Source organism: Sugiyamaella lignohabitans, chromosome A (assembly GCF_001640025.1).
Source record: "Sugiyamaella lignohabitans strain CBS 10342 chromosome A, complete sequence".
Classification (NCBI taxonomy): domain Eukaryota; kingdom Fungi; phylum Ascomycota; class Dipodascomycetes; order Dipodascales; family Trichomonascaceae; genus Sugiyamaella; species Sugiyamaella lignohabitans.
Genome location: NC_031672.1, coordinates 4,801,405 through 4,825,624, shown reverse-complemented (window position 1 = coordinate 4,825,624; position 24,220 = coordinate 4,801,405). Strand labels below are relative to the sequence as shown.

The window sequence follows — 24,220 nt, the reverse complement described above, 5'->3', positions numbered from 1 at the left end:
TCAAATTCAAATAGACTTATACTAACTGTCCTGATAGGGAAAACGTAAGAAGAGTTCAAGAGGACCGGCCAAAAAGCTAAAACAGGAATTGTCAACCACCTTCTCATGTTTATTTTGTAATCACGAAAACTCAGTAGTCTGCACTCTAGATAAAAAACTAGGTGTTGGTCAACTATATTGCAAAGTTTGTGGACAAACGTTTCAGGCCTCGATTAATGGTAAGTTACATGAAATCACTACTGAAACACACTTTAAAAATTCACGATACACCGCCGCTACAAAGCAAGAACTACCGACAGCAGTACTTCAGTGAATAGATCGGTACTGCTTGTGTGAATGCAGTCAAATATCCAACGCCCAGTAAAAGTTTTAATTCTAACCAAAATCAGCTCTATCAGCACCAATCGATGTATATAGTGAATGGGTCGATGCTTGTGAAGCGGTAGCTGGCACTGGAGGTGCTAAATCAGCGGACGACGGATTCGTAGTCGGGGACTCTCATGATAATGACGGTGCTGACGAAGAAGCTCTGTCGGATTTGGACGAAAATGAATTTGCTTAATGGTAACGATTTGTGTGTTAGTCTAGACCACTTGTTATATAAAACGATTTACGAATAATATATTGATTAGTGAATGTTGGGGTAACTTTGATAAAATAGATGCAACACATGCGTAGATAGTACTAGGAACCTGATGAACGGCCGGTGCTAACATATATAAAGACCAGTACTAATGGAAGATAAGTTAGAATTGGCTGAACAACCGATTATAAGTCTTGCTGAAAGATTGTGCACGTGACAGTGTCGCTCTGCCGTCTGACAAATTATGAACCTTGATTCTATTCCAAATTTACCAGCACCAATTGACTCGTTTGACTGGAGATTTGTCAGCTTTGGACAGCTATTATATAAACTGACTAGTTATCTAACTTGGTTTTTGGTTTGCTTTTTCAATTTAATCAATGATAGCGCTGCTAATCCAGGATACAAAGCGTCAGAGGCTAGTACGCTTCTAACCCTCTTAAAACACCATGCATAGATAAACTCTGGTTGCATATTCCCCTGCAACTTATCACTAGGTTCGGTGATGCAATTGAGCCGACGATCGGGAAGTAATCGAACCGAGTTGAGAAACAGAAATCCTAATTTCCTCAAAGCTTTGTATTTAATCACTATAAGGTACAGCTAATTTGTACTACAGAAACAAGAAGTACCGATAAATAGTTAATTAAGTCACGATGTCTGAAGTTCAAAGTTCTAAAAAGATTGCTCTTATTACAGGCTGCTCATCCGGAATTGGAAATTCTTTGGCCAGGGAATTTCAAGCTCATGGTATGTCAAGTGTAACTGATAGAACTACTTAGGCTATTATGCCAGGTAGTACGGGTTCTTGATAGCATTTCTAACTATGAACAGGATTTATCGTCTACGCCGGTGCCCGTAGATTGTCGGCTATGGATGATTTGAAGGCGCTTGGTGTGAACACCTTTCGGCTTGATGTCACAGATCAAGAGTCAGTCAACAATGCAAAGGAGTTGATCATCAAAGAGACTGGAGGAAGATTGGATTATTTGATTAATAACGCTGGCCAGCCATGTACAATGCCAGCGATTGATGCTTCTATTGAGATGGTTCAACAAGTTTTCGATGTTAATTTCCACGGTGTTGTCAGAATGACCAATGCTTTCAGTCAGATTTTGATTGCTTCCAAAGGTAAGATCATTCAAATTGGTTCTGTAGCCGGTATATTTCCTTTCCCATGGGGTGCTTACTATGGAGCCACCAAAGCTGCACTTCACCAGTATTCCTCCGTTCTTCGTCTTGAATTGAAACCCTTCGATGTTGATGTGGTTACAATTGTAACTGGTGGTGTGCATACTAATATCTCTGATGACAGAGATATTCCCGAGGGTTCTCTTTATATTGATGCTGAGGAGGGTATTCAAGATCGAAGAAGAATGGCTAGAAACAACCAGCCAATGTCATCAGATGAGTATGCTAAAAGAGTATTCCGCGCTATCAACAAACCAGTAGCTCCTGAGCAACTGTGGGAGGGTTCTTATGTAACCCTACTTAGGTTCTTTAACTCTTATATGCCACGTTGGTTTATTATTTTTGTCCTTTCAAGAAAGTTTGGTTTGTATGAGTTTTATGCCAAAGTCCGTGCCAGGTATTCGAAAAAGAATATTTAAACGAAGAGTAAATATCTGAAATTAAGTATATAAGAAGACGGGAATAATATTTGATAAGCTCTAGCGACAAGGACTCTAACTCAAGCGCTGTAGTATCTCACTCCCACAGCTAAATGGACTGTTTAACAGCTACTACAAGTCAAAATCTAATTACAATTTCAAATCCTCCCTGATATACTCGCTGATTACTTGAGCAGTGGCCATGACCGAAACCATTGGGTTGGCACCACTAGCTGATGGCATTCCGCTAGCATCCGCAATGTAAACGTTATCACATTCCCAAAGCTGACCACGTTCATTTGCAACAGAGCTTTTTGGGTCTTTACCTAATCTAGCAGTAGACATCTGGTGACCAGATGCAAAATGATTACGAAGAGGCTCCAGTGGTGTACTTTTCAATTTCTCCTTCCATTCAGCAAAGTCAGGGTCAGTAAGGCTTCGTTTCTCGACAGGAGTTGTGGACGTAAACGTGGGGATCGATGGCCCGCCTGCTATAATGTCTTGTGCACCTTCAATATAAAGCAAGTCAGATGCTAAACAAATACCCTCAAGAATTGCAGCTGAATCAGCTTTTCCAACAATATAATCAACTCGCGGTATAAAAGGTGAATTAGGCTTGTAATACACACGTCCACTTCCTATGTCTCTTTGGACTGCCATCAAGGCTGATAGATGATTGTACTGGGCCTGAAGCTTACGCCACTCTTGGCCATTTCGCCATGGATAGAAGCCCATGGTGTGTATAGGCTGATGTATCATAGCCTCAATTCTAACGCCGTGACCTCGGCCATCGATATCTTCCTTCTCGGTGCCTACGGCGGTCAAAATAGAGTCTTCAAAAGCATTTATCTCTTTGTCAGGGAAATGGCCAAACATTACTGTTAGTGGATGCATTGTAAGATTTCGTCCTATATTCTTGTTTTTGAATCCAGATCGAAGGAGTAAGCCCGGTGTTTGTAGAGATCCACCTGCAACTACCACTTTCTTGGCAGTAACTTTCAAAGGAATCTTCTTGTTGTGCTGATGAACAATTGCTTCCACTCCAGTAGCCTCTGTCCCATTCGTGATTATCCGGATAACATCTGTATCAGTAAGGATTCTGGTATTTCCCTCTTCAACTGCCTTTCGTAACCAGTTGACCACTGCTCCCTGTTTCTCGGCGAATTTACAACCATACGAACAGAACCCACATTTGTGCAACTTCCCTGCGGTATTTTGCTCCACCAAATCAAAATTGTATCCTAGCTTGGCACTTCCCGAAACAATGACGTTGTTCGAAAACGAGTGTTCCATGTGCTCGGCACTACAGCCCATTTCGTCCATGACGTATTTCATTGCATCGTCATATATAGATTGCCCATACCAGGGTACTGATTTTGACCACTCATCTCGTACAGCATCAGGCGTCCTGATACTAGCAGACCAATTGATAGTTGATCCACCACCCAGTGTGCTACCAGCTAAGATTGACATACTACCATCATCAGAAGTAAGAGTTCCAGCTTTTTCATACAGTTTGTATCCCTGATCCTCGTTCAGATTCAATTCATCAGGCTTGTAGTAAGCCCCCTTTTCAATAACAAGAATAGAGATGTTTTTGTTCTTGGCAAGAGATCGTGCAACGACACCGCCACCTGAACCTGAGCCAACAATTACTACATCTACTTTTATTTCTGCGGTCGCTGCGTAGCGGCCGATGTCCAAAATTTCATGAGTAAAAGAGCTTTTGTTTGTGCGTGTCAAGTCAAAGCGATGGGGATCAAACTCAGGGTGACCCATAGCTCTGTAGCCAAGAGGATTCACTCGAAGAAAAGTGGTATAAGTCAAGATGTATAGAGTCCTGAATAGCCCCTGGAGGGGTGTGATATTAGACTGATACCATGACCGAAGGACATCCTCTCTCTGAGAGACAGACATCTCAGTGAGGAGAGAAGTCGAACGCGTTAAGAACAAAGCTGTGCTTCTGTGAGAAAGCAATTCCAGGATCAACTTGAGCTTGGATACCTGATCAGGAGGGGCCTGATGAAGTGTAAGTTTGAGACTGGAGAGAAAAGTGTCGCCCATTTTAGATGGGCTCAGAGCTGCGAATTCAGCGAGCTCTTCAGGCGAGGCAGAATATGCGTTTTTGGAAACGTGGAGTTCAAGCACCTTGATATCAGTTGAGGGAATAAACGTATCTGCAATGGCAAAAAATACCCCCCAAGCCTCTTGGCTTATTCCTGAGATAATTGTGTCGAGTTTAGTGGATACTATAGTCATCGCGTAGGTTGGGTCTGGGAGTATCTGCATTTCTTAGACTTGATTTCAGAACAGTTACTCTAGGAAACCCCTTCATCTAGCTCATATATATTCATTTTTTTTCTTGTGAGGGATCACATAGTAGTACAATATGGTTTGATAATTGAAATCTACCCCTGATTCCATTGATAAGCTATCCTGGGCATATTTAACATACTAGCCCCTTCTGGTTAGTTCAGAGTGGTTAACTCCGTGGACTTCATGGTTCGCGCAAAAAACACACTCGTAAATCCTTCGAATTTGCGGATGTATATACTAACGGACGAAATAAAAAAGAGTCAATATAGATAATTAGTAATAGATATAAACTAAAGTCTGCTGTCTGCAGATCTTAAATCTTGTATGATATGTCCAGCAACCACATGAGCAGTAGCCATAGTCGAAATCATGGGGTTAACACCGCTTGCAGTAGGGAGAGCACTAGCATCAGCGATGTACACATTATCGCATTCCCACAATTGTCCGCGGGGGTTCGCCACGGAGCTGTCTGGTTTGCCTCCCAGGCTACAAGAAGCCATTTGGTGGGCACTGCCCATAGGAACTCTCACTGGTTCAATGCTATGCTTACTAAGTTTGGAACGCCATCTCTGATAGTCCGAATCATTGATATTTCTAGATTCCGGCTCAACACTAGGCACAAAAATGGGGAAAAGTGGTAATGGGCTGAGAATTCTCGCGGCACCTTGAATATACAATAAATCAGCACTAGCTAGTACACCTTGCATCAACGCCCAACTATCATATTTGTCAGAAAGGTAATCCAGTCTGGGTCTAAGTGGATCGTCCTTTGTATAATATACTCGACCACTTCCCTTGTCTCTTGTAATAACCAATAAGGCAGATGTGTGATTATAGCGAATTTGCTCTTGACGATACTGCTTCCCACTCTTCCAAGGTAAGAAATGGGCCTCTAGGAGCGGCTGGTGTAACACCGACTCGATTTTAGGACCATGACCCTTACCATCTAAATTGTCAACCTCAGTGCAAACAGCTGTCATAATTGGCTTTTCAAAAGGATTTTGTTCTACCTCTGGGAAGTCACCGAAAACTACAGTCACTGGGTGCAATTTCAAACCGTGGCCAATAGTCTTATTCTTAAAACCAGAACGTAGCAAAACACCAGGTGTTTGTAATGAACCTCCTGAAACAACAACTTTCTTGGCCTTAACAAATAGTGAAATATCCCTACCATGTTTATGTACCACGGCCTCGACTCCAGTAGCTTTCTTTCCCGTGTGTACAATTTTGATAACATCAGTTTTATCAATGATCTTACAGTTGCCATGTTGAGCTGCGTCACGAAGCCAGCAAACAACACTGCCCTGCTTTTCTCCAAATCTACAACCAAAAGAACAGAATCCACACTTGTGAGCAGCACCACCTGTGTTTTGGTCAATTTCCTTGGCAGAATATCCTAATTTGGCAGCGCCGTCAAGAATTAATTGGTTAGAAAAGGAGTGTTCTAAATTGTTTGTATGACAACCCATCTTTTCCATAACATAGTCCATAGCCTCGTCGTAAACAGAAGTTCCATACCATTCAACGCCCTTTTCAACCCATTCCTTGCGAACAACATCGGCAGTTCTTAAACTGGCTGACCAGTTCACAGTAGATCCACCTCCGAGTGTAGCACCAGAAAGAACCAACATTGAACCATCGTCAGTGATAAGTGCACCCCCTTGCTCATACAGATTAGCATGACCGTCATCCTCATTAAAATTGAATTCTGTTTCATGATAGTATGTACCTTTTTCAAGTACCAGCACTGAGTAGCCTTGATGTGCTAACCGATTGGCCGCAACACCACCACCAGATCCAGATCCAATAATGACAACATCAACTGAAATTTCAGTCGAAGTAGCATATTCACCAAGATCAAGAATGCTGTGCTTGAAAATCTCCTTAGTACTGACGTCAGGATCATTCAAACGAGGTTCGGTATATGGATGGCCAAACGCTTTATAACTCAAGTTGGTACTTCTTGTGAAGGTGGCAGTACTCATATCAAAAAGAGATCTATGAAGTTTTCTGATATTCGCCAATCTTGATTGAGACCAGGATAGTAACACCTGCTCACGATCTTCCAACGACATCTCTGATAATAATGAGCTTGACTTTGTCAATAACAGTGCCGTAGATCTATGAGACAAGAGCTTCACAACCAAAATCAACTGTCTTCGATTCTCGGCAGGAACCTTTATCAAAGTTTTTCTGATGCAATTGAAAAAAGCCTCTCTGATTCCTGAAGGTGATAACCGAGCAAACTCTTCGAGTTCAGAATCTGTAGGAGCATAGGCATTTTTGGCGACATAAGGCTTCAAAGCCTGTGGATCAACTGGTGGAACAAAAGCATCAGCAATGGCCAGAAGCGTCTTGAAATCTTGCTCAGTAAATCTTTCTAAAGGATCTGAGTTATCAGTGACTGTACCAGCAGTCAAAGACATAGCAATAGCCTGGGCATCAGACATGGCTTTGTCTATGGATCTCGAGTCTAAAGATTGACTCGAGAATACAAGTGTCTTGATGCCAGTCATTTTAAATAAATTCCGCTAGTGTGAGGGGTTGGGTTATTAGCGCGATTGTGGCCTGAACTGTGAGGCTACTGAGGGGACGGACGCTGACAAACTGTTTATGGAGCAGATCAGGCGAGCTAGGACGGTTTGGGTGAGGATTGAAAATGTGGGGCAAAAGATAATGTACTCCACAAATGAGTAACAACAGTCTCGGGATCAAACCGCTCCGAATAATGCACTAAGTTTAGCTCCTTGGCTCTGGCGATATTAGAAATAGTGGAGTTTAAATCTGCGGCTAGTTAGTTTTGGAATTCTTCATCTGGCTCTGATTTGGCGCATCTCTGCAATGCATTTTATTTGCGTCTGGTCACTGATATAGACCCATTTTGCTGTTATTAGGACTGCAATTCTACCCCTATAAAGTACCCCGCAATAAGAGTAATCTCCTGATGATAAGAAGTACCATACTTACTGTAATGTGCCTTTAAAAGCTACTTTGCTATTGGCTACGAGATCACTGATTCTCCTGCTAGTTAATATAATTGAATATGATAGATGAGGTTATTCGAAACACGACACGTTATAAGAATGGACGCTCTACTTTGTTTCAACTTGGATCGAGAGGTGATTTTATATTTTGTGGCAAGGACGGGTGTGGGGATCGATATGCATGACATGTATGCTCAATGCCGAGGCAGAAGTGGGGAATCTGACATCTGAGCTTGATCATCGCGGACCGGACGATATTTAATCCATTGCTTAGACCTTCTTACCCCAACGTTAGCAATTGGGACTTTGAAATGTGGGGAAAGGTAAGTTGCAGAGCGGGGACTATTCCACGGACCTCACCTCATCTCAAATCAACGGTCACACTTTTCACATGTCATTCAGGAGACTCGAGGAATCCGACATATGTAAGAAAAGCTTATTTGAAAAAAAATGGCACCACTTTTTAGAGCGTCTGCTTCGTTTCATGGCTGTAACAAAAGTGTTCCTTTTGAGATTGATTCGACGATTTGGCTGGTATTAGAACTTTAGCTTCTACATCTTCTAGTTTAGTCCAACCAAACTAAGAGTAGCGGATATATTGGTGTGTTGAATAAGTCGTCTTGAATGATTATATGAACATTAGTTATCAGTCATGCGAGTTATATTCAAAACACAGAGTATGTAAGCGAATTCCAAGAACAAGGTATATTAACATACCGGCGAGCACTAAGCATCTTCGTCCAGTTATGCTACTCAGATATGACCCGCGTTTACATCCCTCAGGAGATTATTTATCGACTTGATAAGGTTCACTACGCAGGGTCCAGCATAACCCTTGCCCATAAACAGGAGCTGGAGTGATATCCAAAAATCATAATTGGTCCGGGACATGTTTAAACTATCTAGATATCTGGGCTTGTGTTAGATTAACGCAAATGTGAAATTATAAAGAATATCAGACCGATACTGAACGGATACTAGGTACACGGGACGGATTGTGCTAAAATGCACCGGGAAAATCCGACATCTCAGATATCTTCTCCACATTGATCAGCGTCTGACTAATTATATGCGACTAATAAAATAGGTCAGAAGAGGCATTGGTTGACTATACAAACTATTATGAAAAATGATGTTAGATAGCGATATTCGACTGCAGTCTAGAAGCTCACAAGGTTCTTCTGTTTTTCATCAGATTTCAGTTGCTGAGTCGGGTGGTGACCGGCCAATCGAAGCATTGAGTCAAGGGTCTCCTGAATATGAACCTCCAATCTCTAAATATAACAAATACTCAGTAGTGATAGCTGGATTCATAGCTAATTTCATGGTGTTTGGAATTGCATTCACATTTGGTGTGTTTCAAGACTTTTATTTAAGTCCAGAGGGTCCTCTCCACGGGCAGTCAGTCGCTGTTGTCTCGATTATCGGTTCAGTTGCAACATGTTTGACATATACTCTGACCATTTGTAATAATTTACTGGCAAAATATCTTTCTGTTGCTCAAATAATGGGCATTGGTTCGTTAATTTTCTCGTTAGGACTCATATGTGCGTCGTTTTCTCGGACAACATGGGAATTCAGTTTGACCCAAGGTGTGCTATTCGGTATCGGTTCTAGCATGTTATATATGCAACCTGTGATTCATGGCCCACCCTATTTCACTACACACCGAGGTATTGCCATGGGAATAATATTCTCTGGGACAGGTAAGTACATGCCAATGTCAAAGTACGAAATTTTTGCCAGAAGCTAAACTAACATTGACAGGTATAGGAGGTTTGGCTATGGCACCTTTTACACGATACCTGATTACAGCAGTTGGTTGGCAGTGGGCATTAAGGATCCTAGGACTGGTTTCTTTTGCGTGTACGTTCCCAACAAGCTGGATGGTAGTCCCGCATCCAACCTTCGTCATGGCCGGAAACAATAATAGCTCTTTATTAGTAAATTTAAGGGTAGCAAAGAGCTGGAAGTTTGTATTGCATATCTCTGGGGGCTTTCTCCAGGCTGCTGGCTACCTGATTCCCCTCTTTTATATGTCTGCCTATGCACAGGCTCTGGGATTCTCAGCATCTCAGGGAGCAAATTTCATTGGAGTTAACAATGCCGTTAATGCAATCTCTAAGGTTGTTGTGGGGTTCTTTGCTGATAAAGTGGGCAGAATAAACATGCTGGTATTCTGTGGAGTGATGAGTACTGTATCTGTGCTTGCACTCTGGTTAATCCCACAACAGGGTACGTTCCTCGCGTTTGTTGTGCTATATGGAGTGTTTTCTGGCCCCATAATTGCTCTTCTGCCGACCTGTTTGGTAGAGCTTTTCGGTATTCAGAACTACAAGTCTATTACCGGATTTATGTATTTTAGTCGTGGACTCGGTAATTTTCTGGGTTCTCCCATTGCCGGTATTCTAGTCCCCAAAGGGCTGCTGATAGATACCGCCAGTTACAGAGATGCAATCCTATACAACGGCGCAGTTTTCGTAGTAGGCTCAATCTGCTTTCTGGGAGTGCGTATAATTGTAGCTTCAGAAAATCATTGGAAGTTTAGGCAGTAAATTAATGTATTTATTTTAACACTCCTCCGAACCCACACAGTCTGCTGCGAAATCTATGCAGTCAGGAAGCAGGGTCTCTGTGGATCTGTAAAAGATAGATGTTAGGGTACGACAAATTTCTTATCAAGGTTAGGGTGGTGATTTTTTTTTGAACGCATATTAAGAGTTAGAAAAGTTGGAATCAAACAGACCCAGGTTTGAAGGCAAAATGGTTCTTAAATCAACTCCGGGAGCTAATATTCCCATTTACCAAATCTCTGGTACCAATGCATCACGGTCACTTCCTGACTGGCTTGCTCGGAAGCGGAAGAGAGCCCTGAAGGAAGATGCTGACTATTCGAGTAGAGTGGAGCTGATTCAAGACTTTCAATTTGAAGAGGCTTCAAATAAGATCAAGGTATCACGAGATGGTCAGTTCTGTATGGCTACCGGTACTTATAAACCACAGATTCATGTTTATGATTTTGAACAATTGTCATTAAAATTTGACAGGCATACTGATGCGGAAAATGTCGACTTTCTGATGATATCGGATGACTGGACCAAGTCTATTCATTTACAAAACGATAGAAGCATTGAATTCCATGCTCAAGGTGGTATTCATACAAGATCAAGAATCCCAAAGTTTGGTCGAGCCATGTGTTATGACACTAATACCTGTGATTTATATATTGGAGCCTCTGGAAATGAGGTATACAGATTAAACATTGACCAGGGAAGGTTCTTGGCCCCCTTTGAAGTTGATGCTGATGGCGTAAACTGTCTAGAAAGAAACCCATGTCACGGACTTTTAGGATTTGGTATTGAAGATGGTACAGTTGAGTTTTGGGATCCCAGATCAAGACATAGAGTTGGTTCATTAGATATTGGTGGTGGTGGATTTGGTCTAGGAAGTGGAGCTACCGCACTGGCATTCCACCGCGACGGACTAAAAGTTGCCTGCGGTAACTATGAAGGTAATACATTGTTGTTTGATTTACGGTCTTCGCAACGTACATTAATAAAGGATCAGGGATACGGATTCCCTATCAAGAACATTGAGTACATTGACACAGATAGTGTAAGCGACAAGATTTTGACTGCCGATAAGAGAATTGCCAAGATCTGGGATACTAATACAGGAGAAGCATTTACAAGTATGGAACCTACAGTGGACATTAATGACGTTGCCCATATTCCCAATACTGGTATGTTCTTCTTTGCCAATGAGGGAATTCCTATGCATACTTATTATATTCCAGCTATTGGCCCGGCACCCAAGTGGTGTTCATTCCTTGACAGCATTACTGAAGAACTTGAAGAGAAGCCTGCTACTAGTGTCTATGAAAACTATAAGTTTGTTACTCGTAAGGAGTTGGCGGCTTTGAGTTTGGGCCACTTGATTGGCAGTAATATTGTCAAGAGTTATATGCATGGTTATTTTGTTGACCAACGGCTGTATGAACAAGCTAAGCTTATCACTGATCCATTTGCTTACAGAGACTACCGTGAAAGAGAAGTTAAGAAGAAGATTGATCAAGAAAGAGAGTCTCGTATTCGTACCACTGGAGCTGCTGCAGCTGCTGCCAAAGTTAAGGTCAACAAGAAGCTGGCGTCAGAAATTGCTGAACAGGGAGAAGGCGAGGTTGACGACCGTTTCAAAGCTATTTTCGAAGATCCAGAATTCCATATTGACGAAGAGAGTTTTGAATATAAATTATTGCATGGTGGCCAGGCAGGTAAGAAGACTACGAACAGCGCTGATGGCAATCTAAGAGACACCCCTCGAGCATTAACAGCCGCGGAAGAGGAAGAGCAAGAAAGAGAAAATGGCAAGAGTGAAGACGAATCTGAATCTGAATCGGAAGATGAGGATAGTGAACAAGCACAGAAACGCAAGATTGCCGAAATGAGAAAGCAAAAACAAGAGGAGAGAAGAAATAAAAAGCTTCAAGCAAGAGAGCAGCTGAATAACTCGCTCCCAGAAATGAAAGTGATTCGCCAGAGTGCTGAGTCTCAGCAACGTGCTAATCGTGCATTTGGTGACCAAGTTCAACAGCTTGAAACAGATCAAGAGCGAAAGTCTGCAACCACCTCAGAAGTACGCCGTGGACCTCGTGGTGAGATGGAGATTTCGTTTATTCCACAAAAGAAGAAGCCTGTTAAGAGATCATCTAGAAATACGGAAGATGACGAAACAGCCGAAAACGGTGCTCTTGAAGATCCTTCAAATAAGGGTCGCAAGTCTCAACGGTACGACAATAGAAGAAGAGCGAGTAAAAATGTCTTCCGTGGAATGTAGTATAGATACATTGCGCCAAAAACTATATACAATTATTTATAATGTAACAGATAATAATTCATCATTGTCATAAGTTCATATGTGCGGGCATCAGACGCCAGGACCATCAGGAGCTAGTGCTAGATAAAGGGCGGGTTGGACATTCGGGCATTAAATAGAAAGTAGATGTGCAATCTATGAAGACTCTTCAGGTAAGTTCAAACCAACTCTTCTTGCAGAGAGTCTAATTCGTTCTTCATCCTCCATGTTAGCACCGGGATTGTACCGTTCCAGTAGTGATTTGTAGGCTCTCTGTGATTTGAGATACTCTCCAATTTCATACCCAAAAAGCAAATTAGCTTCAGTAGGGTCTGACGAATTGAACACGTTTCGTAATGTGTCAGCCTTGTAAATTCGATTCTCGGGAGCGACGCTTGATTTAGCACCATCACCAGAATCAAGGCCCTGCAGCTTCCGGTACTGAAGTAGAGCTTCTTTCTTTTTAGCGTCCTGAGCAGTCTGTGCTTCGGCAGCAGTCAAGTGCTGTCTAGCCAGCTCACGATAGAGCTTCCTATAGAGCCCCCGTGCAGTTATCGTTGACATAGATGAAAGATTAGATAGGTGAGGATTAATTTGGGTCAGCTACACATGATCCAAGCAGCCTATCTGAAAAATGGTTCGTGATAGCGCCGTACATGATCTGGCTGCTGGCAGGGTCTGCTTCCCCAAGGAACTGTTCTCAGTTCTAGAAGTAACAACCGATATGTTTCAAAGAATACAAATAATATTAGTCTTTAAGTTGCTGCTGACGACCAGTGGGGTTTAACAAGTACAACTGATAGTAGATTCCTTACTGAAGTCATCGGATCAAGCCAACCCAGTTGGAATCATCTTTCAAAAGCTATATTAGACTTAGTAGATCAGCTCGTCTCAGAAAATGCTAGGTCTAGTCTAGACTAAAACACGACAACCGGGTTTGAACCCACAACTCTCAGAAGCATATCTTACCTACTATGCGAATGAGAAGAACGAGGCCTAGTAGGAGCTACCATGAGCCGGAAGGATATACACACCCGAACCCTGACAGAAGCTAGCGTAACAGTGAAAAATTTAAAGTTGCAGATCCCACCCGCAGTCGGAGCCGGTATTGGATAGCCACAGGGAGCGGCTGTACCACAAATTTTTCCGATCCGTGCTACTCATTCGGACCTTATTCATAAGACAAAACTCAGAAGCTATCGTTATTGTTTTTTATTTAGCACATTTTTCATTCGGAAACCCCCTATTTCGCTTCTTCTGCTGGCTTTATATATATGGTCCATATTGAAAGGTTCAATTGAAAAGGGTCCCCGGACGGGAAACGTCCTGAGATATGACCGGCCAGAGAATCATGATCAAGCAAAGAGGAACCCACTGCCGCTTGTCCGTGGAACGGAGCCGAATGACCTGCAGATTACATCGGCCCGGAGCGAGAAGAAAATATTGTTATGCAAAGTAAACCCCGACAGCCGTTGCATTTGGCCGTGTAATGGTTTTTATTGCCTGAAGACCAGACATGCGTACGCCCTAAACCTGGAGCTGGTATGAGAGCCGGGTCCGATTGGGCAGAACAACAAGAAAAAAAAACGTTCATCCCTTGGGAATACAGGGCTGTTGACGCTGCTTATAGGGTGAAAGGAAAGCCGCAGATGTCCGTACCTAAACCTCTAACAGGTATCGTTACAACGGAAGAATAGAATAAATTTCTCTTCTTCTTGAACAGGTAGACTTCTGATTGAGTATTCTTCTTCGTACAGAAAAGACCATTTCAAACCCCGAATTCATAAAATATACAAGGAACAATGCGTGCTGCTTTATCAAAGGTAAGATTTTATTCAGGAAATAATTGAGAATGTTAGAGTCGGTCGGATATGCTGGTTTCTGGTGCACTTGAATGGCATTGTTTAGCTTCAATGCGAAAAGTATACTTTGAATGCAGCTTTCATTGATACTTAAGTGTTTTTCTCAGGCAATGTTTAGCAATTGTGAAGAAACATTTTAGGGCTCGTTGGCTTCTAGTTCCCGTCTTGACCTGAAAAGTGAAATGAAGACCAAGTAGCCTCGACCGTTGCCCAAACTGAATAGAATTGGTTTCTGATGGAAGGCTCATCAATTAACCGAGTCGCATCTGAAGTAGATGGTAGAACTAACAGAATAATAGTCTTCTTTGTTGAGAACTCCTGGCCTCGCCTCGAGACGTTTCTTGAACACCACTGCATCTGCTCCTACTAAGTACGGTCAAAAGTACACTGTCACCCTTATTCCTGGTAAGTTATGATTATCAGAGCCATTGAATTCACATCAACACAAGTGAAGACAAGTAAACACACGATGGGTATCTTCATGCATTGATGTGCTATTGTAATCGTGTCGATTTTGAGCTACGTCCCATATGTTCAAGGACATGCTACCCTCCCCGCTCCTCTCCTGCGGAGCAGGAGCAACGGGGTCTGGGGCGGAGCCCCAGCCGCCGGAGGCATTTGGCTCCAGAAAAGTTACTCAGTACCCACTTGAGCACAATTGGCAAGGATACTAACATAAAAAAAGGTGATGGTATTGGAGCTGAAATCACCGACTCTGTCAAGACCATTTTCAAGGCCGAGAACGTCCCAGTTCAATGGGAACAAGTCGATGTCACTGGTTTAGTCGAGCCCGCCAACTCTTTGGCTGAGTACCCCGACGCCTACCAAGAGGCCATCAGATCTCTTCAAAGAAACAAGGTTGGTCTTAAGGGTATTCTTTACACTCCTGTTGACCGTACTGGCCACCCCTCTTTCAATGTTGCTCTCCGTAAGGAATTAGACATTTTCGCTTCTTTGGCTTTGATTAAGAACATTCCCGGTGTTGAGACCAGATTGAAGGATATTGACATGGTCCTTGTTCGTGAGAACACCGAGGGTGAGTACTCTGGCCTTGAACACAGACCCACTCCCGACATTGTCGAGTCTTTGAAGATCATCACTTCGTACAACTCTGAGAGAATTGGACGTTTTGCCTTTGACTTCGCCATTACCAACAACAGAAAGAAGGTCACTGTTATCCACAAGGCCAACATTATGAAGGCCTCTGACGGTTTGTTCCGTGCTACTATCAAGAAGCTCGGCGAGCAATATCCTCAAATCACTGTTAACGACATGATTGTTGACAACGCTTCTATGCAAGCCGTTTCTTGGCCTCAACAATTCGACGTTTTGGTCACCCCTAATTTATACGGTACTATCTTGTCTAACATTGGTGCTGGTTTGATCGGTGGTCCTGGTCTTGTTCCCGGTGCCAGTATTGGTCGTGAGCACGCTGTTTTCGAGCCTGGTTGTAGACACGTTGGTTTGGATATCAAGGGCCGTAACTCTGCTAACCCCACTGCCATGATCCTCTCTGCTGTCATGATGTTGAGACACTTGGGTCTTGATGGCTATGCCGACAGAATCTCCAAGGCCACTTACGACGTCATTGCTGAGGGTAAGACCAGAACCCCTGATTTGGGCGGTAACAACACCACTACCGAGTTCACCCGTGCCATCCTTGACCAATTGGAGAAGGCCTAAATAGACTCTCTATTTACAATGTTTATAAACAAGCCCTCTGATATATGTAGATTATGTATCAAATTATGATTAAATAGCACATGATGAAACTTTTTAGGCCCTACTGTGGTCGAGCTAGCCTTGACATTGTGACCTATACAGTCGAAATATCTTTCTCTATTGTTGAGGTTACAAATTGACAGTGTCGTGAGCGCGATGAAACTTAGCAAAATGGTCCAGTCGTCAACTTCCGAGTGTATCGAAAAGCCGTCAGAAATGCAGGGCCCATTGTCCTGGGTTAGGGTTATCGCGAAGAGAGCACGAAATTCAATTAAGAGGAAGGGTAGGCAACAACACGTTATAAATACTGCAGATCAGATCGCGTTCTCGAGTCTTTTCTTCAAAGTTTATCTAAGAAATGGCACAGGGGAAATTTGGAATGAAGGGTCGAAGCTCACAAGGTGATGTTAAAGTGACGAGTTTTTTCCTTCCTAAGAAGAAGCCCAATAATGACATGCTTAGCCAGGATTTTGGCAAGACCCACAGCCAAGGAACTAGATTAGGATCTGGTCTGAGCCAGGGTTCAAGCCAAAATTCTGGCCATATTTCTAGTCAGGGATCTAATTCTTCTTCTCAGGAGTTCAATAGGGGTGTTACTAGAGAGTCGAGTATATTAAAACCGCTTGATGTTATCCCTGATAAAGTACTTGAAAATATTCACAGGAGCTCTTCGGGGCTATTCAAATCAAATGGATTTGAAGATGAAAATTTGCCAAGGGCTCCTTCTCCAGAAGAAAGTTATTTGGACGGAGATCCGATTTCAGTAGTTGACCTTACACAACCAGACTCAGAAGTAGGTCAACCAATGATATCTAAGAGAGAGGCGAGAACAGGGGCGCTGGTTCAGGCTTCAGTGGTTCCTAACAGTGTCGAAAGAACAAATTCTGGGACGAGGAAGCGGAAAGTGCCGGCTTGGGATAGTATGATTTTTAATAGCAGACCGGCCAGAAGGGCACACTCTACTAATTCTCAGACAACGGAATTCAAGGGTGTCGTGAAGTCATCTAAAAATCTCACTGAAGAGCAGCAAAGGGTGATCAGAGTTGCTAAGGCGAGAAAGAATTTATTTTTCACAGGTGCCGCAGGTACTGGTAAGTCGTTTCTGCTCAAGGAACTCATTAGCCAGCTTAACAGCTCCCACAGACCTGGCGCGGTAGCAGTGACTGCTACTACAGGATTAGCAGCCATCAATGTCGGTGGACAGACCCTTCACAGATGGGCTGGCATCGGGCTTGGCAAGGACCCTGTGGATGATTTAGTCAAGCGTATCAAGAAAAACAAAAAGTCCGTTTCTCAGTGGCAGAATGCAGCGGTACTTATTATAGATGAGGTGTCTATGTTAGATGGTGATTTATTCGAGAAACTTGACAAAATTGGCAGAGAGATTCGTAAATTCCCACGAGTCCCCTTTGGTGGCATACAAGTCATTGTCTGTGGTGATTTTTATCAACTGCCTCCCGTTCCTGATAAAGGCAGGAAAGTCTCGTTTTGCTTTCAAACTAAAATCTGGCAGGAAGCCATCGAAGAACAGATTGAATTGACAACTGTGTTTCGACAAGAAGGGGACCAACGATTAATTAACATGCTCAGCGCTTTGAGACAGAACAATCTCACTCCCGAGATTATTTCACAGTTCAAAGCCCTACAACGTCCTCTCGTTTACAAGGATGGAATAGAACCTATTGAACTTTATCCAACAAAGGAGCAAGTAGCTAGGGCTAACAAACAGAAGCTTGCGAATTTGAAGGGTCTTTCGTTTCATTTCCCAGCTAAGGATATTGTTCAAAGCGGTCATGAATTTATTGCGAAGGCTTTTTTTAATAGCTTGTTGGTAGATGATGAGCTAACTCTGAAGTTGGGTTGCCAAGTTCTTTTTGTTAGGAATGATTCTGAAAATAACTTGGTCAACGGTTCACAAGGAAGAGTCATCTCATTTGTAGCTCAGAGAGATATGTGGGAGAGCCTGGCAAGTGATAGCGCTGCATTCGAAGCTTATTCCTCCTGCATTAAGAACTGTCCAGCTGGTATCACGTTGGGGTCTTATATAAGACAAGAAATAGGAAAGATGCAAATTGAGGACAACTCTATTAAGCTACTTGAAGCTCTTGCAACCCAATGTGATAACCGAAGCTTATACCCTGTGGTCGATTTCGACGGCAACAAACAATTTATTGAACCTCATGAGTTCAAGTTGGAAAACACTGCTAAACAACCAGTTGAAGTAGTGGCGACAAGATCACATTTGCCGTTAATTCTCTCATGGGCTCTGTCTATTCACAAGGCTCAGGGCCAGACACTACCAAGAGTGAAAATGAATTTGACCCGGTCATTCGAGAGTGGTCAGGTATATGTAGCTGTATCCCGTGCTACTTGTACAGATTCTCTCGAAATTGTCGGGTTTGATCCTCGAACCGTCAGAGTCAACGAAGCAGTACGAGAGTTTTATAACCGATTGAAGGGCACTGGGCAACCAATATAATTATATTTCTATTTATTTATCACGGACATATTTTCTTATATGATTTTTAATTATGAATTGCTTTTACGCACAATAATATCTTGACGTATAATTTTCTTTCGCTGTTTTATATCACTTATCGCTTTGGGAAAATTCAGGGGTACTTAACTAACCTTACCCATAGCATGTTTTACTGCACTATGAATAGATCTCGCTCCGTCAGACCATACGATTATATCGAGATGCTGCTTAGATGCTGATATGTCCTCTTCCATTGGAGAACGTTATGAACATATATTCAGTCCCCGACTCATCTTCTATCTACTTATGTTGGTAAAAATAAATCCTAATATTATAATTTTCGACTTGGCCATTCAAACGACACGTGACTTTGAATCTATTCTGTCCAGTCGAAAGCCAGTAAACTATGCGGCTAAAATAAGCAAGTTGCTTGCACCGAGAAGAAGGGCGATATCGGCTAAATGTCATGTATTAACCCCTCATTTCGCTATGTCTACCCCAACCCAGTATTTGGGGGTCGCGGGATCTGGTATATGACTGATAGAAGACGACATAACCGTTGACTTGATTTGATAGATAGAATTTTTCAAAAATAAATCATTTTTTTAGTAAGTCAGGTGAAATAAGCGTGCAACGAAGTTAAAACTAACTTGTGATCAGAAAATAGATCATATTAGGAATATAAAATGTCTGGAAATAACGATAAGCGTAAGTATGCCCGACGAGAATGTCGCGGAACTGACATGAGCTCGAATAAAGCAACTTGTAAAAGCTGGTTCTAGTGCAAGTCAACCTCTACTTTTAATAGCTGATGTTATTGTGTCAGGTCTAACCATCCTTAGCCCTTCCTTTTGCATACCAATTTGTCGCTGGTGCTGTCGCAGGTATCTCCGAGGTAAGTAGCGAACATCAGCTGAGACATGTGAGCCTGGTCTACTACAAGCAGGTCATCTTCAATTTTGATTTTGTTAGGAACACTCTTCTGTTTGAATACAATTGGGCAGCGGATGTGATTTATTGATTTTATGATGGCTCCCCTAGTGGCTCCGTAGCTGGTGTCTGATCGTCTACTCATTACTGTGCTTGTGAGCCTTCGTATACTGTAATCTAAGGAGCAAGCTGAGTGATGCCCACCGCAAGCTCTCTAGCAGGTATCAGATTGATTCTAACCTAATAGATCCTGGTAATGTACCCATTGGATGTCGTCAAGACCAGAATGCAACTCCAAGTTGGAACTACCGGAGAGGAGGCATACACTAGCATGTTAGATTGTTTCAAGAAGATCATTAAGAATGAAGGTGTCGGCCGATTGTACCGTGGTATTTCTGCTCCTATTCTCATGGAGGCTCCTAAGAGAGCTACTAAATTCGCTGCCAATGATGAATGGGGAAAATTCTACAAGAACTTGTTTGGAATTCCCACCATGACCCAACCTCTTTCTATTCTTACTGGTGCTACTGCTGGTGCCACCGAGTCGTTCGTTGTTGTCCCATTTGAATTGGTTAAAATTAGATTGCAAGACAAATCGTCCAAGTACAAGGGTATGGGAGATGTAGTTAGTCACATTGTTAAGAAGGAAGGTCCATTGGCTTTGTATAATGGTTTGGAAGCCACTTTGTTCCGTCACATTTCGTGGAATGCTGGTTATTTTGGTGTTATTTTCAAAGTTCGTGAGATGCTACCCAAGGCTGAGACTAAGTCTGGTAAGATCACTAATGACTTGATTTCTGGTTCTATTGGAGGTACTGTTGGTACCATGCTGAACACTCCTTTCGATGTTGTCAAGAGTAGAATTCAGAACACCACCCGTGTCCCAGGTGTTATTCCCAAGTATAACTGGACCTTGCCAAGTGTTGTCACTGTCTTCCGTGAAGAAGGGTTTGGTGCTCTCTACAAAGGTTTCTTGCCCAAGGTCTTGAGATTGGGCCCTGGTGGTGGTATTCTGTTGGTTGTTTTCACCGGAGTTATGGATTTCTTCCGAACTATCGCTTAGAACTTAAAAAGCTAAAACAGTAATGAGATGTTAAAAGTTGTTAGTATTATATTCAAAATGTATATGGCCCTATAGAATAAAAACCTTGTTTCGTTTAAGTACTTTAAACTACATTCTCTTTTCTATATCATTTAATAACTCAGCAGGCAGGTACTTGTGTGCCAGTGAGAATGGAAATGTATCATTGAGCTGTCTTTGGCGGTGTATCAGCTGGATCACATCAGAAGCGTCTATGTTCTTACGTTTTGCATGCTGTGCGTAAGCAGATAAATCAGTTGTGGCCTGCTCAAAAAAAGCATTCGATGCCTCAAGTACTTGTTCAAAAGCTTCTGGTGTCAGTCGAGAGGATGTCACCGTTTTTAATATATCTTTGATAACTTTTCGAGGAATTGCTGTCTCGACTTTCGGTCTTTCTTTTGAAACAGCTCGTGTATCGCGTTTGGAAGACGACGCAGCTATTGGTCTTGGAGCACGTATTGGCAGGGTAATATCATCCACTACGCCAATATCATCATATCCAATTGTTGTGTCTTCTTCTCCTATAATCGGACCATTTGGATCAGGTTCACTCTCTTCACTTCCCCCGTCCCTCACGTCGTCTTCACTGTTGGTTTCGAGTTGGTTGACGCTGTCATTATTATCATCGTAGTCATTTCCATACGCCTCGTATTCATCATAATCATCATTAATTTCATTAGTTTCATTAACATTTATTGTTGTATCATCATTGGTATTTTCATAATTATCATTGTCGCTTTGGTTAGCAATGTCATTTTCGTTATCATTGTCATTATTATTATCGCTTTCATTATCATTGTCGTACTCCGAGATCCCAGTAATGTTTCCATATCCCGTTCTATCCCTGAAACTGAGAGTAGCGTCTTCTCCAGATATATCGTAAGCTCTTGTGGAGGGATCATCTTCAGTCACATCTATGTGAAAACTGGATTGATGGGTAATATTACCTATGCTGACATCTGAAATCGGGAAGCCAAAGGTGTCTCTTCGTGAAGCAATTGTCGTATCAGCCACATCAAAAGCAGTGCTGAACCGTCGGTCGATGCTCAACCTGTCTGCCGCTATCCGCCTCTCAATTTCAATGTCTCGAGGAGTGCTGGTAAACTTGGGGGGTGATATTCTTGCATCAGGCTTTGCTTGTACTTCAGGTGCTTGACTCAACCGTCTTAAAACAGGATCAACCCGACGATAAGGTGAGTCATTCGGTACTTTAGTATCACTATTAAAAACGTCATTCGTGGGCTGGCTGTTTCTGGCAGGCGTCTGTTTTGCACGATTATCTACCAAATCAGACGGCACCAGCTTGGTAGAGAAGTTTCCATTTTTTATTACCTCTGTAGGTTCTGGAAAATGAAATATCTTGGTAGTAGTGACTTTCGGAGGACTTTGGATTTGGCGAGATATCGGCGGTTGTGTCAAGTGACTAGACACTTTTGGTCGTCTTACAACTTGGGGTGCACTTTCAGCTCGTTCATTGCTATTTTCTCTCACTAGAGCTCGACTCAAAGCTCTCAAATCATCACGAGGGGTTCTAGTTTTGACTTTAATCAATCGAGATATTCTCCTACCAGGAGTTGCTTGTGCCGCTAGAGCTCGAATAGTATGTGGAGTTGTGGCCTCACGTCGGAGTCTTCTTTGTGGAGTAGCAAATACGCTGGCCGGTGTTGATGCCAGTGATGCCCTGTATCTTCTTCTTCCCGAGAGAGGTGTTTCTGCCATGGGTTTCAATTCGAATTCTATAATATCAGGCACTGCCAGATAAATAGTTGCAAGCTCACGCGTTTTGTGTTTATATTCATGTTTATCATGTATGCGGCTATCAGTTCGCGAACATGCAACTTTGAATTTATATTTTCAGTGGAAACCGAGCTAAGCTACCCTGGTCCTAAACTTCTATCAAGAAAAACCTTATATTTAGCAGTATGCTCTATTTCCTATCCTTTCTAAAACTATACGATTAACTGTTTCTCCTACAAAAAAAAAGATATCTCATTCATTTTGATCTGTATGAACCCACCAGCCCTCATCATCGTGTTAGAAGCTCGAAAGCTCAAAATGACAATTGGGCATTAAGACGGTCCATCCAGCTAATAAACCAGGGCTATTCACCCCAGTCCTTCACCTTCTTGCTCTACCCAAATTGGCATGACGCTTGTTCCTTCAGTAGGATAACAATAAAAGACAAGCAACACGGAATTGCCAAGGGTGCCGCACAAAGAGAAAAAAAAAGAAGAGAAACTTTGAAGGACTGCAGACCAAATATTTATACTTTTTTGATATAGGTAGGGAACAGTCTCCCAAAAAAAAAATTTGGTGAAATCGCGTTTGCCCTGCATTTACAACCGGGTAATATAACCAAGCATATGTGCACGTGACTTAGCTGATGTCTAATGAACATGTGATGAAAGGCCAAGATCCCAAACATATGAACGAGACCATCTTATCATAGTTCAAATATGGGTGGAGGAAATGCTCGTGCAATAGACTTGAATGAAGAGGATTTTGGCAGTTCCGGATCTGAATCTGGAGTACAACACAAAAAAGAGGAAACCGGACGGACTCCAGTCGAAAGCCAGACCAATTTGCCTCCTAAACATCGTTCGAGCTTGAAGCTTGACAAAGGCAAGACAAAAGTTAGAGATAGTACAACAAATAAAGTATCTCGGGGAGCTTCAAGCAGCTTATCTGAAAATCACAATGGCACTAGGAATGATACAGCAAATAGTGTAACTGAGGGGTCGGAAGACTCAACCGCTACGACAGGATCGGCATCATCCAAACCAACGGAAAAAGTGAATCCATTGGGTGTAACTATCATAATAAAGATGTCGGATGGATCGTTTCAAGACATCCCTTTGGAAATCGATAATATTTTAGAAGTGACTGTTTCTCAACTTCGACGTATGATTCGTCAAAAGGCTGGAGGAACTACGCTAAATAGGAGACTACGGCTTATCTATGGAGGAAAGATATTGAATGATCTCACGAATGTAGCAGTCGAAGTTGCTGGTGTAGAATTGGCACCTGATAGTGCCAGTATATCAACGACAGGTAGCTCGTCAAAACCTGCACCAAAGGTGGTAAAGGGTCCTAAATCTAAACGAATCTACGTTCATTGTGCTATCGGTGATATTTTAACACCTGCTGAACTTGCCAAAGAAGGAGAATACGACAAACGAATTCCCACTCGAAGTACTTTGCCAGAACTGCGTGGCTTCGACAGGCTTCGTGACACAGGATTTACTGATGAAGATATTGTCCAGCTTAGGCAACAATTTGGCAGGTTGTATGGTACATCACCAGCACCAGGAGCTACAAGTGGTGAGGCACAGCCTAATAGTGATGGGGTTGTAGATACTACAGGTGTGCAGGGTGACCGACGTAACGAAGAAGAAATGACCAGATTGGAAGAGCAGTGGATAGAAACTGGCGTTGCAGATGGACCGCCTGATATCGCAGCCCTGATGGGAGGTGACTATCTCGATGATTTAGTCGGTACCCTGATAGGTATGTTTTTAGGAATTCTTGTCGTTATCCTTGTAAACGAATCCTCGACGTTATTCTCTAAACGACAACAAAAGTTTATTCTCTTGGGATCTGCTGTTAATATTTCATATGCATTATTGCGTAACTTACGCTAACGAACTTTACGAACTACCTCATCATCTGATTTTCTTAAACTTTTTTATTTTTATTTTCTGTTTTGTGTTCTGTTTTTTGTTCTTGTTACTATTTATTTAGTTGACTTATTCTAATTGCGTTTGAATTTTGCTTCAATCTCCTGATTCATATTATTTTA

The 24,220-nt window shown here is 42.4% G+C and overlaps 11 protein-coding genes across 11 annotated transcripts; 7 read left to right on the top strand and 4 right to left on the bottom strand.

The window, feature by feature from the left end:
* Window positions 1–1,455: 1,455 nt before the first annotated feature.
* AYR1 (acylglycerone-phosphate reductase) lies at window positions 1,456–2,193 on the top strand (the record flags this gene model as incomplete). Its single annotated transcript, XM_018878442.1, has 1 exon — window positions 1,456–2,193. The coding sequence occupies one exon, from the start codon at window positions 1,456–1,458 to the stop codon at window positions 2,191–2,193; it is 738 nt and encodes a 245-aa protein (XP_018735745.1).
* Window positions 2,194–2,343: 150 nt separating this feature from the next.
* Window positions 2,344–4,452, bottom strand: AWJ20_1551 (uncharacterized protein; the record flags this gene model as incomplete). The annotated part of the gene is made up of 1 exon (XM_018878441.1): window positions 2,344–4,452. One exon carries the CDS (start codon window positions 4,450–4,452, stop codon window positions 2,344–2,346), a length of 2,109 nt encoding a protein of 702 aa, XP_018735744.1.
* A 347-nt stretch (window positions 4,453–4,799) lies between these two features.
* AWJ20_1550 (uncharacterized protein) lies at window positions 4,800–7,025 on the bottom strand (the record flags this gene model as incomplete). The annotated part of the gene is made up of 1 exon (XM_018878440.1): window positions 4,800–7,025. One exon carries the CDS (start codon window positions 7,023–7,025, stop codon window positions 4,800–4,802), a length of 2,226 nt encoding a protein of 741 aa, XP_018735743.1.
* Window positions 7,026–8,622: 1,597 nt separating this feature from the next.
* Window positions 8,623–9,246, top strand: AWJ20_1549 (uncharacterized protein; the record flags this gene model as incomplete). The annotated part of the gene is made up of 1 exon (XM_018878438.1): window positions 8,623–9,246. One exon carries the CDS (start codon window positions 8,623–8,625, stop codon window positions 9,244–9,246), a length of 624 nt encoding a protein of 207 aa, XP_018735742.1.
* A 1,010-nt stretch (window positions 9,247–10,256) lies between these two features.
* Window positions 10,257–12,329, top strand: ENP2 (Enp2p; the record flags this gene model as incomplete). The annotated part of the gene is made up of 1 exon (XM_018878437.1): window positions 10,257–12,329. The coding sequence occupies one exon, from the start codon at window positions 10,257–10,259 to the stop codon at window positions 12,327–12,329; it is 2,073 nt and encodes a 690-aa protein (XP_018735741.1).
* Window positions 12,330–12,503: 174 nt separating this feature from the next.
* Window positions 12,504–12,911, bottom strand: AWJ20_1547 (uncharacterized protein; the record flags this gene model as incomplete). The annotated part of the gene is made up of 1 exon (XM_018878436.1): window positions 12,504–12,911. One exon carries the CDS (start codon window positions 12,909–12,911, stop codon window positions 12,504–12,506), a length of 408 nt encoding a protein of 135 aa, XP_018735740.1.
* A 1,787-nt stretch (window positions 12,912–14,698) lies between these two features.
* IDH1 (isocitrate dehydrogenase (NAD(+)) IDH1) lies at window positions 14,699–15,892 on the top strand (the record flags this gene model as incomplete). The annotated part of the gene is made up of 1 exon (XM_018878435.1): window positions 14,699–15,892. The coding sequence occupies one exon, from the start codon at window positions 14,699–14,701 to the stop codon at window positions 15,890–15,892; it is 1,194 nt and encodes a 397-aa protein (XP_018735739.1).
* A 397-nt stretch (window positions 15,893–16,289) lies between these two features.
* On the top strand, window positions 16,290–18,410 carry RRM3 (Rrm3p; the record flags this gene model as incomplete). Its single annotated transcript, XM_018878434.1, has 1 exon — window positions 16,290–18,410. The coding sequence occupies one exon, from the start codon at window positions 16,290–16,292 to the stop codon at window positions 18,408–18,410; it is 2,121 nt and encodes a 706-aa protein (XP_018735738.1).
* A 1,186-nt stretch (window positions 18,411–19,596) lies between these two features.
* Window positions 19,597–20,403, top strand: ODC1 (Odc1p; the record flags this gene model as incomplete). The annotated part of the gene is made up of 1 exon (XM_018878433.1): window positions 19,597–20,403. The coding sequence occupies one exon, from the start codon at window positions 19,597–19,599 to the stop codon at window positions 20,401–20,403; it is 807 nt and encodes a 268-aa protein (XP_018735737.1).
* A 108-nt stretch (window positions 20,404–20,511) lies between these two features.
* On the bottom strand, window positions 20,512–22,140 carry AWJ20_1543 (uncharacterized protein; the record flags this gene model as incomplete). The annotated part of the gene is made up of 1 exon (XM_018878432.1): window positions 20,512–22,140. The coding sequence occupies one exon, from the start codon at window positions 22,138–22,140 to the stop codon at window positions 20,512–20,514; it is 1,629 nt and encodes a 542-aa protein (XP_018735736.1).
* A 737-nt stretch (window positions 22,141–22,877) lies between these two features.
* On the top strand, window positions 22,878–24,062 carry AWJ20_1542 (Dsc3p; the record flags this gene model as incomplete). Its single annotated transcript, XM_018878431.1, has 1 exon — window positions 22,878–24,062. The coding sequence occupies one exon, from the start codon at window positions 22,878–22,880 to the stop codon at window positions 24,060–24,062; it is 1,185 nt and encodes a 394-aa protein (XP_018735735.1).
* Between the last annotated feature and the right edge of the window lie 158 nt (window positions 24,063–24,220).